Source organism: Tursiops truncatus, chromosome 7 (genome assembly GCF_011762595.2).
Source record: "Tursiops truncatus isolate mTurTru1 chromosome 7, mTurTru1.mat.Y, whole genome shotgun sequence".
In the NCBI taxonomy this organism is placed as follows: Eukaryota; Metazoa; Chordata; class Mammalia; order Artiodactyla; family Delphinidae; genus Tursiops; species Tursiops truncatus.
The window spans coordinates 102654213-102668623 of record NC_047040.1 but is presented as its reverse complement, the minus strand read 5'-3'; the positions used below and the strand labels follow the sequence as shown (position 1 = coordinate 102668623).

At 47.9% G+C, this 14411-nt stretch overlaps 1 protein-coding gene across 10 annotated transcripts in view; it reads left to right on the top strand.

Annotated features, from left to right (window-relative positions):
* The window catches only part of CLASP1 (cytoplasmic linker associated protein 1), a 267451-nt gene extending 255298 nt beyond the window's left edge, over positions 1–12153 (top strand). For all 10 annotated transcript variants that reach the window (XM_073807807.1, XM_073807810.1, XM_073807809.1 and 7 more), the window contains one exon: positions 9304–12153. In XM_073807807.1, coding sequence (XP_073663908.1) covers positions 9304–9390 — 87 coding nt within the window. In that variant the 3' untranslated portion in view covers positions 9391–12153. The remainder of the gene's footprint in view (positions 1–9303) is intronic.
* Positions 12154–14411: the final 2258 nt, after the last annotated feature.

The window sequence follows — 14411 nt, the reverse complement described above, 5'->3', positions numbered from 1 at the left end:
CGTAGTTGTTTTCTTAACTTTTCGGATTTTTCATTTTTTAAAAAAAATATTTATTTATTTATTGGCTGTGTTGGGTCTTCGTTGCTGCACGCGGGCTTTCTCTAGTTGCAGCAAGCAGGGGTAACTCTTCGTTGCGGGTGCGTGGGCTTCTCATTGCAGTGCCTTCACTTGTTGCGGAGCACGGGCTCTAGAGCGCTGGCTCAGTAGTTGTGGCACACGGGCTTACTTGCTTCGCGGCATGTGGGATCTTCCCAGACCAGGGATCGAACCCATGTCCCCTGCATTGGCAGGTGGATTCTTAACCACTGCACCACCAGGGAAGCCCGGATTTTTCATTTTTAGTGTATAGAAATGCAGTTGAATTTTGCTCAGTGATTTTGTATTCTGCTACTTTGCTGAATTCTTTTATTAGTCTTAATGTTTTTTTGTAGAATCTTTAGGATTTCATACCTGTGAGATCACAGTTGTCCCTTGGTATCCACTGGGATTGCCATAGATAACAAACTGTGCAGATGCTCAAGTCCCGTACCTGTGGTTGCACTTCTGTGTAGCCAACTGACCGCAGATGGTGTAGTGCTGTGTGTGTTGAAAAAAATCCCTGTATAAGTGGACCTGCACAGTTCAAACCTGTGTTGCTCAAGGGTAAACTGTATATCATCTATGAACAAAGATAATCTTGCTTCTTCCTTTCCATTGTGGATGCTTTTTGTTTTTCTTTTCCTGCCTAATTGCTCTGGCTGGAACTTACAGTACTATATTAATAGAAATGGTGAAAGTAGGCATCCTTGTTCCTCATCTTAAAGGAAAAGTTTTCAGTGTCTTACCGTCGAGCATAATGTTCATAGTGTGCTTTTCATATCTAGCTTTTGATACATTGAGATACAGGCAGCCTCGGAGAGAGTGCAGATTCGGGTCCAGATCGCTGCAGTAAAGCGAATATTGCAATGAAACAAGTCACACAAATTTTTTGGTTTCCGGGTACGTATAAAAGTTATGTCTTTACTATACTGTAGTCTATTAAGTGTGCAATAGCATTCTGTCTAAAAAAAGTCAGTATACCTACCTTAATTAAAAAAAAAGTTATTGCTAAATAATGCTAGCCATCATCTGAGCCTTCAGCGAGTCATAATCTTTTTGCTGGTGGAGGGTCTGGCCTCAGTGTTGATGCTGCTGACTGATCAGGGCAGTGGCTGCTGAAGGTGAAGGTGGCCGCAGCAGTTTCCTAAAATAAGACAATGGTGAAGTTTGCTGAATCGATCGACTCTTCACAATTTCTCTGTTGCAGCAATGCTGTTTGATAGCATTTTACCCACAGTAGAATCTCTTTCAAAATCGGAGTCAGTCCTCTCGAACCTGCCACTGCTTTATCAAGTAAGTCTGTGTAATAATCTAAATCCTTGGTTGTCATTTCGCCAGTCTTCACAGCATCTTCACCAGGAGTCGATTCCATCTCAAGAAACCACTTTCACATGAGATCCCCCTAAGCTCCGGATTTGTATCTCTGGATTTGGGTTAGTGGAGAAAAAATTAAGAAATCATGCAACTGAACTAGATCTCACTAGTTGGTGATGCTCCAGAGGAAAGTCAGTGTCAGCATGGGGAAAAGTGAAATTCAATATCCCAGCTCCTAATGCTCTGATCTCCTACAGCAGAATTCAAATTTTACCCTCAGCTCTACAAGCTCAGTTGCCACTCTCCTTTAATGGAAACTTAAGTGCACACTGAGGGCAGGATTTGGCTCAAAGACTTTCTACACTGCACTAAACATTCCTGTTGTTAAAAGCACCTTTACACATATATGCCGTTACAAACTAAGACTGAATTTCTGGACAAGATGTAAAATGCAGACTTTGGAGATAAGTGCAGAACAGTTTAAAGTATTTCACCAGCTCCTCTACCAAAAACAAACAAACAGACAAACAAAACCTTTGCCTCTTCCAGAGTCAGGCAACTTCCCCAAAGTCATCAGGCAGCCAGAATTTCCCAAGGATTCTGAAGGTACAATTCCCTGTTTCTTGGATTTCATGACACCCTCCCCATTCCTTTAGAGAGGTATTTCATGGTTTGTATTTCTTTTTTTAAAAACTCATTAAAATTAATTTTGCTTTGAAGGAAAAAAAAAAGAAACCCTTTCTTTGCTCATCTGTAAGAAGCAACTCCACATGCACTAATGTTTTATCATGAGGTTTTATCAGTTCAGTCCCATCTTCAGGCTCCACTTATAATTCTAGTTCTCCTGCTGTTTCCACCACATCTGCAGTTCCTGCCCTGAAGTCTTGAACCCCTCAAAGGCGTCCAGGAGGGTTGGAATCAACTTCTTCCAGACTCCTGTTGATGTTGGTATTTTGGCCTGTTCCTGTGAATCAGACATGTTCTTCATGGCACCTAGGATGCTGAATCCTTTCCAGAAGGTTTACAGTTGACTTTGCCCAGATCCATCAGAGGAAGCACTATGGCAGTCAGTGATCGCCTTACAAAATGTATTTCTTAAATAATAAGACTTGAAAGTCAGAGTTATCCTTGATCTGCGGGCTGCTGAATGGGTGTTGTGTTAGTAGGCATGAAAACAACATTAATCTTGTTGTACATCTTCATCAGAGCTCTTGGGTGACCAGACACCCTGTCAATAAACAGTAATATTTTGAAAGGAGTCTTTTTCTGAGCTGTAGGTCTCAACAGTGGGCTTAAAATACTCAGTCATGTTGTAAACCTGTGCTGTCATGCAGGCTTTGTTGTTGCATTTGCAGAGCACAGGCAGAGTAGGTTGAGCATAATTCTTAAGAGCCCTGGGATTTTCAGAATGGCAAATGAACTTAAAGTCACCAGCTGCATTAGCTCCTGACGAGAGTCAGTCTGTCCTTTGAAGCTTTGAAGCCAGGCATTGGCTTCTCCTTTCTGGCTCTGAAAGTCCTAGATAGCATCTTCTTCCATTATAAGGCTGTCTTGCCTACATTGAAAATCTGCTGTTTAGTGTAGCCACCTTCGTGAACTACCTTAGCTAGATCCTCTGGATAACCTGCTGCAGCTTCTACATCAGCACTTGCTGCTTCACCTGGCACTTTTATGTTATGCAGGCAGCTTCTTCCCTTAAACCTCATGAACCAACCTCTGCCAGCATCAGACTTCTTTCCTGCAGCTTCCTCATCTCTCTCAGCCTTCCTAGAATGGAAGAGAGTTAGGCCCTTGGTCTGTAACAGGTTTGGGCTTAAGGGAATGTTGTGGCTGGTATGATCTTCTGTACAGACCACTAAAACTTTCTCCATATCAGCAGTAAGGCTATTTTCCTTTCTTATCATTCGTGTATTCACTGGAGCAGCACTTCCAGTTTCTTTCAAGAACTTTTCCTTTGCATTCACAGCTTGGCTAACTGTGGCACGAGAGGGCTAGCTCTTGGCCTGTCTCAGCTTTCAATATGCCTTCCTCACTACGCTTAATCATTTCTAGCTTTTGATTTAAAGTGACAGAAGTGCAGCTCTTTCACTTGAACACTTCAGGCCACTGTAGGGTTATTAATTGGCCTAATTTCAATATTGTTGTGTCTCAGGGCCTAGGGAGGTGCAAGTACAGGGAGAGAGACCCGGGAATGGTGGGTCTCTCGCGCAGTCAGAACACACACATCTGTGGGTGACATTTGCTGTCTTTACATATGGGCGTGGTTCGTGCCACCCCAAACAACTATAGTCGTAACATAAAAGACCACTGACCACAAATCACCATAAGAAGTGTAATAGTAATGAAAAAGTCTGAAATAATTGTGAGAATTGCCAAAATGGGACAGTGACATGAAGGGAGCCATGCTGTTGGAAAATGGCCCTCATGGACTTGATCGATGCAGGGTGTTCGCAAACCTTCAATTTGGGGAAAAAAACACAGTATCTGTGAAGTATATTAAAGTGAACCACAATAAAACAAAGTATGCCTATACTTTTCTTCTATTCCTAGTTTATTTTGTATTTTTATCATGAAAAGATACTGAATTTTGCCAAATACTTTTTCTGTATCAATTGAGATGATCCTTTGGTTTTTGTTTGTTTGTTTTTTAATATTTATTTATTGATTGATTGATTTTTGGCTACATTGGGTCTTCGTTGCTGCGCGCGGGCTTTTCTCTAGTTGCAGCGAGTGGGGGCTACTCTTCATTGCGGTGCACAGGCTTCTCATTGTGGTGGCTTCTCGTTGTGGAGCACGGGCTCTAGGCACGCGGGCTTCAGCAGTCGTGACACACAGGCCCAGTAGTTGTGGCTCGCAGGCTCTAGAGCACAGGCTTCATAGTTATGGCGCATGGCCTTAGTTGCTCCGAGGCATGTGGGATCTTCCCGGACCAGGGCTCAAACCCATGTCCCCTGCATTGGCAGGTGGATTCTTAACCACTGCGCCACCAGGGAAGTCCCTGGGGTTTTTTTGTTTGTTTGTTTTTTCCTTCATTCTGTTAATGTGGTGTATTATATTTTAAACAAACATTCTGTTAATGTGGTGTATTATAGTTATCAATTTTTGTATGTTGAACCATCCTTGCATTTCAGGAATAAATCCCACTTGGTCATGGTATTAAAGCCTCTTAATGTGCTGTTGAATCTGGTTTGCCAGTCTTTTCTTGAGGATTTTTTGCATCAATGTTCATAAGGGCTATGGATCTGTAGTTTTCTTGTTATGTCTTCAACTGGCTTAGATATCAGGAGAATGCTGACCTCATAGCATGAATTCAGAAGTGTTCCTTCCTCTTCAGTTTTCTAGAAAAAATTGAGAAGGATTGTGTTAGTTCTCTAAATGTTGGTAGAATTCACCAATGAAGCCACCTGGTCAGGGGCTTTTCTTTGTCAGAATTTTGATTACTGATTCAATCTCTTTACTAATTATGGGTCTGTTCAGGTTTCTCTTTTCTTCTTGATAGGTTTTGTGTTTCTAGGAGTTTGTCCATTTCATCTAAGTTACCTAATTTGTTGGTGTACAGTTACTAATAGTATTCTCATGATCTTTTTGATTTCTGTAGAATCAGTCATAATGTCCCCACGTTTGTTTCTGATTTTAACAATTTGAGTCTTCTCTCTTTTTTTGTTAGTTAACTTAGCTAAAGCTTTGTCAATTTTGTTGATTCTTTTTCAAAGAACCAAGTTTTGGTTTTGTTACCTCTATTTTTTGTTTCATTTATCTCTGCTCTAATCTTTAGTATCTTCTTTCTGCTAGCTTGGGGTTTAATTTATTATTCTTTTTCTAGTTCCTTAAGATATATAAAGTTAGGTTGTTGATACAAATCTTCCTTCTTTTTTATATAGCTATGAATTTCTCTCTTTACACTGCTTTTGCTGCATCCCATAAGTTTTGGTATGTTGTTTTCGTCTGTCTCAAGGTATTTTCCTATTTCCTTTGTGATTTCTTCTTTAACCCAATGGTTGTTTAAGAGTGTGCTGTTCAATTTCCACAGATTTGTGAATTTTTCAGTTTTCTTTCTGTTACTGATTTCTGAGTTCCTCTGTTTTGGTCAGAAAAGGTACTTTGTATCATATTTATCTTTTAAAATGTATCGAGGTTTAATCTGTGGCCTAACATATGGTCTATCTTGGGAAGGTCTCATGTGCACTTGAGAAGAATGTCTATTCTTGTGTAGAATGTTTTGCATATGTCTTTTAGATCTAGTTGATTTATTGTGTTGTTCAAGTCCTCTAGAGTGGAATATTGAAGTCTCCCAACTATTACTATAAAACTGTTTCTCCCTTCCATGCTGTCAGTTTTTGCTTCATATATTTTGATGGCATGTTCTTAGATGTGTAATCATAAATATTAAATTTTCTTGCTGTATTGCTCTTTTATTAATATGTAATGTCCATCTGTTTCTTGTAACCTTTTTTGATTTAAACTCTATTTTGTCTGATATTAGTGTAGCTACCCCATACTCTTGGTTACTGTTTGCATGGAATATCCTTTTCCATTCTTTCACTTTCAACCTATTTGTGTCTTTGGATCGAAAGTGAGTCTCTAGTAGACAACATATAGTTGAATCATGGTTTTCTTTTTATCCATTTTGCCAATCTTTGTCTTTTGATTGGAGAATTTAACTCATTCACATTTAAAGCAATTACTGATAAGGAAGAGATTTCTGTCATCATGGTATTTGTTTTCTATGTGCCTTATAGCTTTTTTGTCCCTCATTTTCTACACTACTCTTTTGTGTTTGTTTGCTTTTTGTACTGAAACGTTTTTTCCCTTCTCATTTCCTTTTGTGTATATTCTATACCTGTTTTCTTTGTGGATTACATTTGACATCCTAAAGTTATAATCCTCTAATTTGAATTTATACCAGCTCATTGAGCAAGCTTTCTGAACCCTGGCCTTTTCATTTGTAAAATAGGAGAACCTGTTCTGCCTACCTCAAAGGATTGTTTTGAGGCCCAAATGTGATAATCAGTGTAAAGCTTGTAAACCATTGGACATATACACATCGTTCACTCTATTACCGTCATCTTTTCCTTGTACTTGCAATTATGTTCTAGACTTGACTAGGTAGATACAATAGGGGTTCTGAGTTGTAAATAACTATTAGCAATGTTTAGCAGCTCATTTTTAACCAGGCTTTCATAGAAATATAACTATCCTGCTTTCTAGATCACTTTTTTCTTCTTTAAAAACTCTAGTGGGGAAAAAAAAAAAAAAAACCTCTAGTGGGAAGCAGCAGCATAGCACAGGGAGATCAGCTCGGTGCTTTGCAATGACCTAGAGGGTGGGATTGGGGAGGGTGGGAGGGAGGCTCAGGAGGGAGGAGATATGGGGACATATGTATGCATATGGCTGATTCACTTTGGTGTACAGCAGAAACTAACATAGCGTTGTAAAGCAATTATACTCTAATAAGATGTATTTAAAAAAAAAAACCACCTCTGATTCAACAAGTACATGTTAGGAACCTGCTGTCTTCAGCACACTATGCTAAGGCACGTGGGAAGAGCAAGAACTCGTCCTGCCCTGACAGGACTGACACATGAGGAAACTTGTACAGCTGCCCAGGAGTGACCAGTGGACATGGTGGGACGGGCTCTGATTGCTGGGTCAGGGGCCTGGAGGAAGTGGGACCAGATTGGGCTGGGCTTGGCAGGCTTGGGGAGCTGCACAGGGAGGGAAGGAGTGGACTGCAGGGAGGAACAGTGTGAACAGCTCAGGTAGGAGTAGGAGTGGGGTGCTCAGAGGACACGTTCTCCGAGCAGGGAGCTGCAGGAAGCACCTTGCAAGTGTCACTGCTCTGCATTTTGCAGATGGGAAAGTCGAGGCTCAAGAAACGTTTGCCTGAGGTCGCAGAACTAGTTAGTGTTGGAGTTGGTGCTAGAATTCTGCTGGACCTGTTGAGCCTCAGGCCAGTGCTCTGTTGAATGTACCACGGCTTCCCTTGCACCTGGTTGGCCCTGGCCGTATCCTCCTGAGCCTTAGAGCATTAGGAACCTTGTGTAAAATGATGGCACTTGGGGTTTTGTTTTTCTTTTTAATAAATATATTTTAGTTTTGGCTGCATTGGGTCTTCGTTGTTGCACACGGGCTTCTCATTGTGGTGGCTTCTCTTGTTGCAGAGCGCGGGCTCTAGGCGCGTGGGCTTCAGTAGCTGTGCGCGATCTCAGTAGTTGTGGCGCATGGGCTCAGTTGCTCCGCGGCATGTGGGATCTTCCCGGGCCAGGGCTCGAACCCGTGCCCCTGCATTGGCAGGCGGATTCTTAACCGCTGCGCCACCAGGGAGGTCCAATGATGGCACTTTGATCACCACACTGACTGTTCTATTGAAAGGTTTCAGATTTTGAAAGGTGTGGGATGAAAACAGACTGGGATACGTAGCGTGAATTCCCGACACACTCCCTGCAGCTGAAAAGAGTAAGAGGCATTACAAGTCCTGATCTGGGGGGGGAACCCCCGGTGGGCTGCTGCGTGAAGACGCTCGGGCAGAGCCCTCCCGCCAGCTGCACGTCCCAGGCTCCACAGCCATGTGACTGAGCGCGCCTTGCTGGGGGGTCAGGGAGACACTGCCTCGCGGGGGCTCTGCTGGTTGCTGGTCCTGTTCCCACCCATCATCCGAGGGCCCTGCTTTCTCCTGTGCCACACGCTCCACTCGGAGCGTCTCTTCGTGGGTTCCCCGGGGACCAGCCGCTCCTCCCTAGGCAGCCTTATACTTGGCCTCACAGCCTGTTCAGAGACAGCAGCTAAAGAGCTGTGGAAGAGCTGTGGATAGTAAATATTCCCTTAATCTTACCAGTTGTGTGTTGCGTAGATTTTTATGGGCACTCTGCTTCTACAAATACCTGTTTCTTTTAATTTTTATATGATCAGGCACACTATCAACATATGAAGTTAGCGGCATTCGGCAAATATTTAAGAACCTACCGTGTTACATGATGCTTTAGGTATTTTGAGAGTCCAAGGGGCTTGAGTTAGAACTAAATGAGATGTCAGGCTTGGAAGCCCTTTCGCTGTCAAGCACTGTGCCTGACTGAGGGCACGTTGTTTAGTGACGCAGCATCTGGCCTCAGGGAAGTTGAGTCTTGCTGGAAAGATCCAGCCCACTGCTCCCTGCAGCAGGAGGTGGCCTGTGCCGAGCCACAGTGGGCGGGGCTGGGGCCCGGGGTGCGGGAAGGCCATGGGGCACATGGGGGCGGCCTCGGATTCCATGCGCCTCGGGAGGTGTGCAACGGGGAAGAAGCAGCTTCTGCACACATGTGAGGGTTGAAAACGTGACCTCTGACCTTGGCTTGCTTCTTCATGCCGATGGAGTGTGGCTTGCACCCTCTCTTCCCGCTGGGTTGGGTGGAGCCAGTGGCTGCCTTGCCCCTGAAGTGTGTGGATCTGCAGCCCTGAGGCCCACCTCGTGGTCACATGTTTCCCTCTTTCCGTGATAACCCCTCGCGCCCCCTCCTCTAGTCTGACCTCCCAATCGCGGTGGCCCTGGCCCCGGGCAGATGGCTTGGACCAGTGGTGGGCACTCGGTAAATGTCTGTGCAGTGAATTTCTCCACTAAGGGACGTGCTGTTTTTTTGTTTTTTGGTGTGTTTTTTTTGCGGTACGCGGGCCTCTCACTGTTGTGGCCTCTCCCGCTGCGGAGCACAGGCTCCGGACGCGCAGGCTCAGCGGCCATGGCTCACGGGCCCAGCCGCTCCGCGGCATGTGGGATCTTCCCGGACCGGGGCACGAACCCGTGTTCCCTGCATCGGCAGGCGGACTCTCAACCACTGCACCACCAGGGAAGCCCGGACGTGCTGTTTTGTTGTCACCTGGGTTTTCTTTCCTGCTCTGATTTTTTCCTCCTGCTCACCCGTTTGTATCTTCTCCTTGCAGATGAAGCTGCTCAACTTATACATAAAGAGGGCGCAGACCACGAACAGCAACAGCAGCTCCTCATCCGACGTCTCCACGCATAGCTAATGCGGCGCCAGAGTCCCCGTGTAGCCCTGGAAGCAATCGGTGGTGCCTCTCAGAGAACTCCCCCTCCCCCCCATCGGCTGCCCAGTCAGTACCAGGAGGCCCGCAAATATTTATTACAATCAGTATTTTGATCCCTTCCAGCTTTTGTGTAGAATCATACTGGTATTGAATGTAAAGGAAGCAAGGCCTGCATTGCATCTTCCTACAAAACAAAACAAAAGGAGTAAGAAAAGAAGAGCCATACTTAAACCGTCTCATCCCGCCTGCTGAGGTCGTAAAACCGTGTGTGTGGGCTGCAGTTTTTAAAAATCGGAGCTCTCTAGCCGATACCTGGTAGAAAGCAGCATTTTCTCTTCAGTTAATAAGATTGGAGGAGGTTGGGTTAAGTTGTGTTTCTCTTTCATCTCGGCCTCCTTGGTTTTGGATGTGGCCTGTGTGGGGCAAAGCCCCACGCCTTCCACAACTGACACCATGAAAGGGTTTGTACGTCGTAAGTTGTGTTTCGAGACCTACTAAGAATATGAATCAAGTCTTGGCAAGAAGTGGGAGAAAAGCCTGAAGATGGTCTTTTAACGAACATGTAGTGATCGTGCTCACCGTCTCCGGACCGGAGGCTGACGCCCTGCGCGGTCTCCTTCCAGGACGGGCTCCTGCTGCGCTGAGCAACCCCACCGATGCCGCCCCTGCCCCAGAGCTGCCACTTGAGGGGCTTTTTAGAGATGAAATCCAAACACAAAAATCAAGGTAAATCGACAGCCTTGGTTAGCGTGTGCTTGAAATGGCCCTTCGTGCAGCGTCGAAGATACCGGAGAAGCTGCTCGTTTTACTGCCGAGATCCTGGGAAACACTATTTAACAGCGCTTCCCCCGTGACCCTGGCCCCTGGTGGTGCAGATTTAGGGCCCCCTCGCTTCCCTTCCTGAACCCGCGCCTGAGTGGCTCGATTCTAAGATGTTCTCGGTTAGTCTGGTAAATGGCAGCTCCACCATCTCAGTTTTGAATTCTCTGTTTAATTTGGGATTGAGATCAAAGAAAAATCTAGAGAGACCAGGTATCAGGATTTTTTTTTTTTTTTTTTTTTGTAATTTTATGGACTGAAGTACTTCCTTGATCCTCTGCTGAGAGAATCATGGTTTTAAGGAAAAAGTAATTGTGGTGTGTGGCGGATCGCAGAAAAACAGGATTGGAAACAGAGTTTTAGAATCAAGTTCTTCAGTGAGAAACTTACCCCTTTAAAATTTCTTCTTGAGGGTTGCACTGCTTCAGTGAAAGCAACTCCGGATCAGGACCCTGGTTAACAAAGTTTGGAGTAAAAGGCTTCAAGCCAAATGGAAGTTCTTAATGCGGTCAGGAAGGCGTCTGTCGTCTCTTAGATTCCACCGTAGCCCCTGTAAATGGAGCTGACTTTTCCATATTGTTAATGAGGTGTTTGCTGCTCTGGCGTCCAGTCCCTGCAGCTGCCAGGCTGTGTGGCTCTCACCCCAGAGCTGCACAGCCCCGAACGTAGCTTGTTTTCATGCACAATCGACTTCAGATACTTTATGCGGAAATAGGCACTGAAGACAGAGGTCCGGGAGCAGAGGCCGGGGCGCCTTCACTGCGTGCGTGTGCTAAGTGCGTGCGTGCACGTAGCGGGTATCCTGCACGTGCGTGAGGGGCCGCGCTGCTGCCGTTGAGGGAACGTCAGGGGCGCGTTTTACGTGGTCGAACGTTATTGGCTTCTTTTTGGTTCAGAACAGCCATTGCTGTTTGTTCTTACGTCACTCGCGGGGTCGCTTTCTTGCCCTCTACCATCGTCAGCGTCTGATGACTCCTCTGAAGCGGCACCTGTGTTCCGCCGGGTTATTTCCGAGTCCTTCCTGGCGAGCGCGTGTGGAAAGGCCTCTCTCCTTCAGCTCGTGGACGCCCAGGTGGCCGCAGCCCCGCCCGCAGTCGGGAAGGACCTTGAACGTGGCCGCGCGCGTCCTCCTGGCGCTCACAAAGGGCTAGCCTTGAACGTCACTTGCCCAGCCTTGATGTCCTGACCCAGCGGGGCCCGCCCACTCCCAACCGACAGCTGCAGCTGCCCTGCCTCGCCGCCTCCCTGCAGGCGTCGTGTTTGGATGAAACGGTAGAACACAGGCGAGCAGAGCACCCGAGACTCGGTCCGCCTCCCGCGTTGGCCTGACTGTCCAGGGCCCCGAAAAGCCCCAACGCCACCGCCGGGGCCAGATCGCCGGGCTCCCGCTTCCCCTCCCGCTGCTGAGGCCCCGGGGGAGGCGCGCGGCCTTCCTGGAGCCACTGCAGCCACGGGCCGCCCGCCACGGCCCCACTAGCTTCTCAGTCATGCAGCTGCACCTGACCTGTCTCCTGAATCTTTTTCTTGCCCTACCGCCCTTAATTTATCAAGCATAATATTACACGTTAAAGAACAGCAAATAAAAACTCTGTAGAATCCCACCAGGACTTTGCTAACCATGATATTTGGAGATGATGAAAATGCTCTGAAAAATGTCAGCCACCAAAATAGTTTTGTCGGCACTGTTCACACGCATGGTCCCCACGCCCCCAGGTTGGGTTTTTGGTTTTGGTTTTTGGTTTTTTTGGGCTTTTTCATGTTACATCCATATCTGTATTTATATCTTATTTGTTTCACTTTCAAGTGTATCATGGCAAATGTACAGATTTTTTGTTGTTGTTAATAATGTGCTAGGATTTGCTAAAAAAGAAAACAAGAAAAAAAATCCTTTTGAGTTTGCTCTAGAATAAATGAGACTTAATTCAGTTTCCGACGTCCGAGTGGTTTTTTTTTTTTTTTTTTGGTCACAGTGCTTGTAGGTAGCTTATCCCGTCTCTCTGACGTCAGAACGAGGCCACATTTCTGAAGGATCGAGGGGCTACATGGAGGAGCTCGTGAGGTCAGCAGGTCGGACTGCAGGGGGCCCAGGGCCCAGGGCCGGGATCAGGCGGGTGTCAGGATGGAACCTGGGGGAAGGGGAAGGGCCTGGCGAGCGGAGCCGTGGAGCTGGTCTGCAAGGAACCCGTGCACGGCCCCCAGGGGTGCTGGTCCGTCTCTTTGGAGCCTTACTTTTGCTTTCGGAACGATTTTGACTCTTACATCGCGTTCCATGAGGCATCTCAGTATCCCTGACTGGTGACCTTGAGCCCCTTTCCCCCATGGCCCACCGCCTCCTGCCCGTTTGACACGTGAGCTCGGCGTGATCACAGAGGCTGGGTTCAAATCCCGGCTTCCCCCCTCACCCCCTCGGGCCAGTGTTCTCACGGATAAACCACCAGAGTGAGACGGACCTCGTGGAGGTGCTGGGAGGGGCCGCGGGTGATGTAGGTGAGGCCGCGGCCCTGACTCCTGCTGTGGGTGAGGGCGACACACAAGTGCGAGGCTGTCACCACCCCACCCCACCTCCGGGCCTGGCGCACCGTCCGACCGTTACTCCGGAGCAGATGCGGAAGCCCCCGTGGATGTGCTGCGCTCAGGCGGGGTTGGCGGTGCACTCTCTGTATTGGGGTCTCTAACCCCTGCCGCCACCATCCTCCTTATCCCAGGGCGGCCAGGAAGCCCCTGCTGATGGCTGTGTGTGTGTTGGGGGGAGGGGGAGATGCCCACCACAAGCAGCGGAGCTTGACTTGGGGGGATCTGAACGGTCTTCTCTCCAGAAGGTGCCCCTTTCCACTCACAGTTTTGCACTCAGTTGTAAAGGTTGCAGGACTCCCTGCAGATGTCCAGGGGTTCCAAGGTGAAAACTGCCTACGGACCAATGCTCTTGACGTTCTTGGGTCATGAGTGGAGGGGGAGGGGGTGGGGACAGCGGCTGACAGGCAGCCTTAAATAACGTCATGGGCGACGCACTTAGACTTCTGAAGTACTCTCATCCGTGGCAGTTTTTTTTTTTAATTAATTTTTATTTTTGGCTGCGTTGGGTCTTCGTTGCTCCACACGGTCTTTCTCTAGTTGCGGCGAGTGGGGGCTACTCTTTGCTGCGGTGCGCGGGCTTCTCATTGCGGTGGCTTCTCTTGTTGTGGAGCACGGGCTCTAGAGCGCAGGCTCAGTAGTTGTGGCGCACGGGCTTACTTGCTCCGCGGCATGTGGGATCTTCCTGGACCAGGGCTCGAACGCCTGTTCCCTGCATTGACAGGCAGATTCTTAACCACTGCGCCACCAGGGAAGCCCCGTGGCAGCTTTCTGATTTTCATACCAATCCTGAGATGCAGGTGAGGAACTTGCCCTCGTGTCGCCTTTCCAGGTGGGGAAGTTGAGAGCCGGGCAGAGCACCAGCTAGATGGGGATGAAGGGACTCGGGGCCAGACCCCAGGCTCTTCCCCACGCTTCACACAGCCTTCCTGACTTTCCGGGGGGCACCTCAGAATCCCCTGGGGAGCTGGTGAAGCGGAAGGCGGAGTCTCGCCCTGGTGTTGCTGATTCTGCAGGGCTGGGGTGGGGCGTGGGGATGGGCATTTCTAACCAGTTCCCGGGTGCTGCAGATGCTGACAGGCTGCGGGCGCCGCTGGAGAACCATTGTAGAACATTCCCCGTAAAGTACGACAGGCGGTTTGGTCCTCAGCTTCGGGATGCTCCTTGAGGCAAGCTGTTACAGTAAACAGCGCTGGGCTTCGGGAACCTCAGCCAGACCATCCCTGCCATTTCCAGTTTAGCATCCAGACTAGGACTTCTGAAAGGGAAACGGGGTGCCGTGAGCAGAGGGAAAGCCGAGCGTCTCGGGCAAAGGGGACATACGGCCCCTCGGGGCATAAAGCTCCCTGCTCAGGGCTGGGCCTCTCCATCTCCGGTATTTATTCACTCCTGCTTCAGTGGCTCCAGGCGAAAACGGAGAAAGGTCATGTGAATCGGCATCTAATCCCAGATTATGTATTTTTAAAACATTACAATACTTCCACAACAGTGCTCTCCACAGACGCCGGGCCTGCTGCCCTCGCTGAGGCCCCGGAGGTTGATTCGGTGGGGCTCCGGGCCCCTCTCCAGGGGCAGCGTTCCAAGCAGATTCCCCGCAGCTCCGGGATCCCACC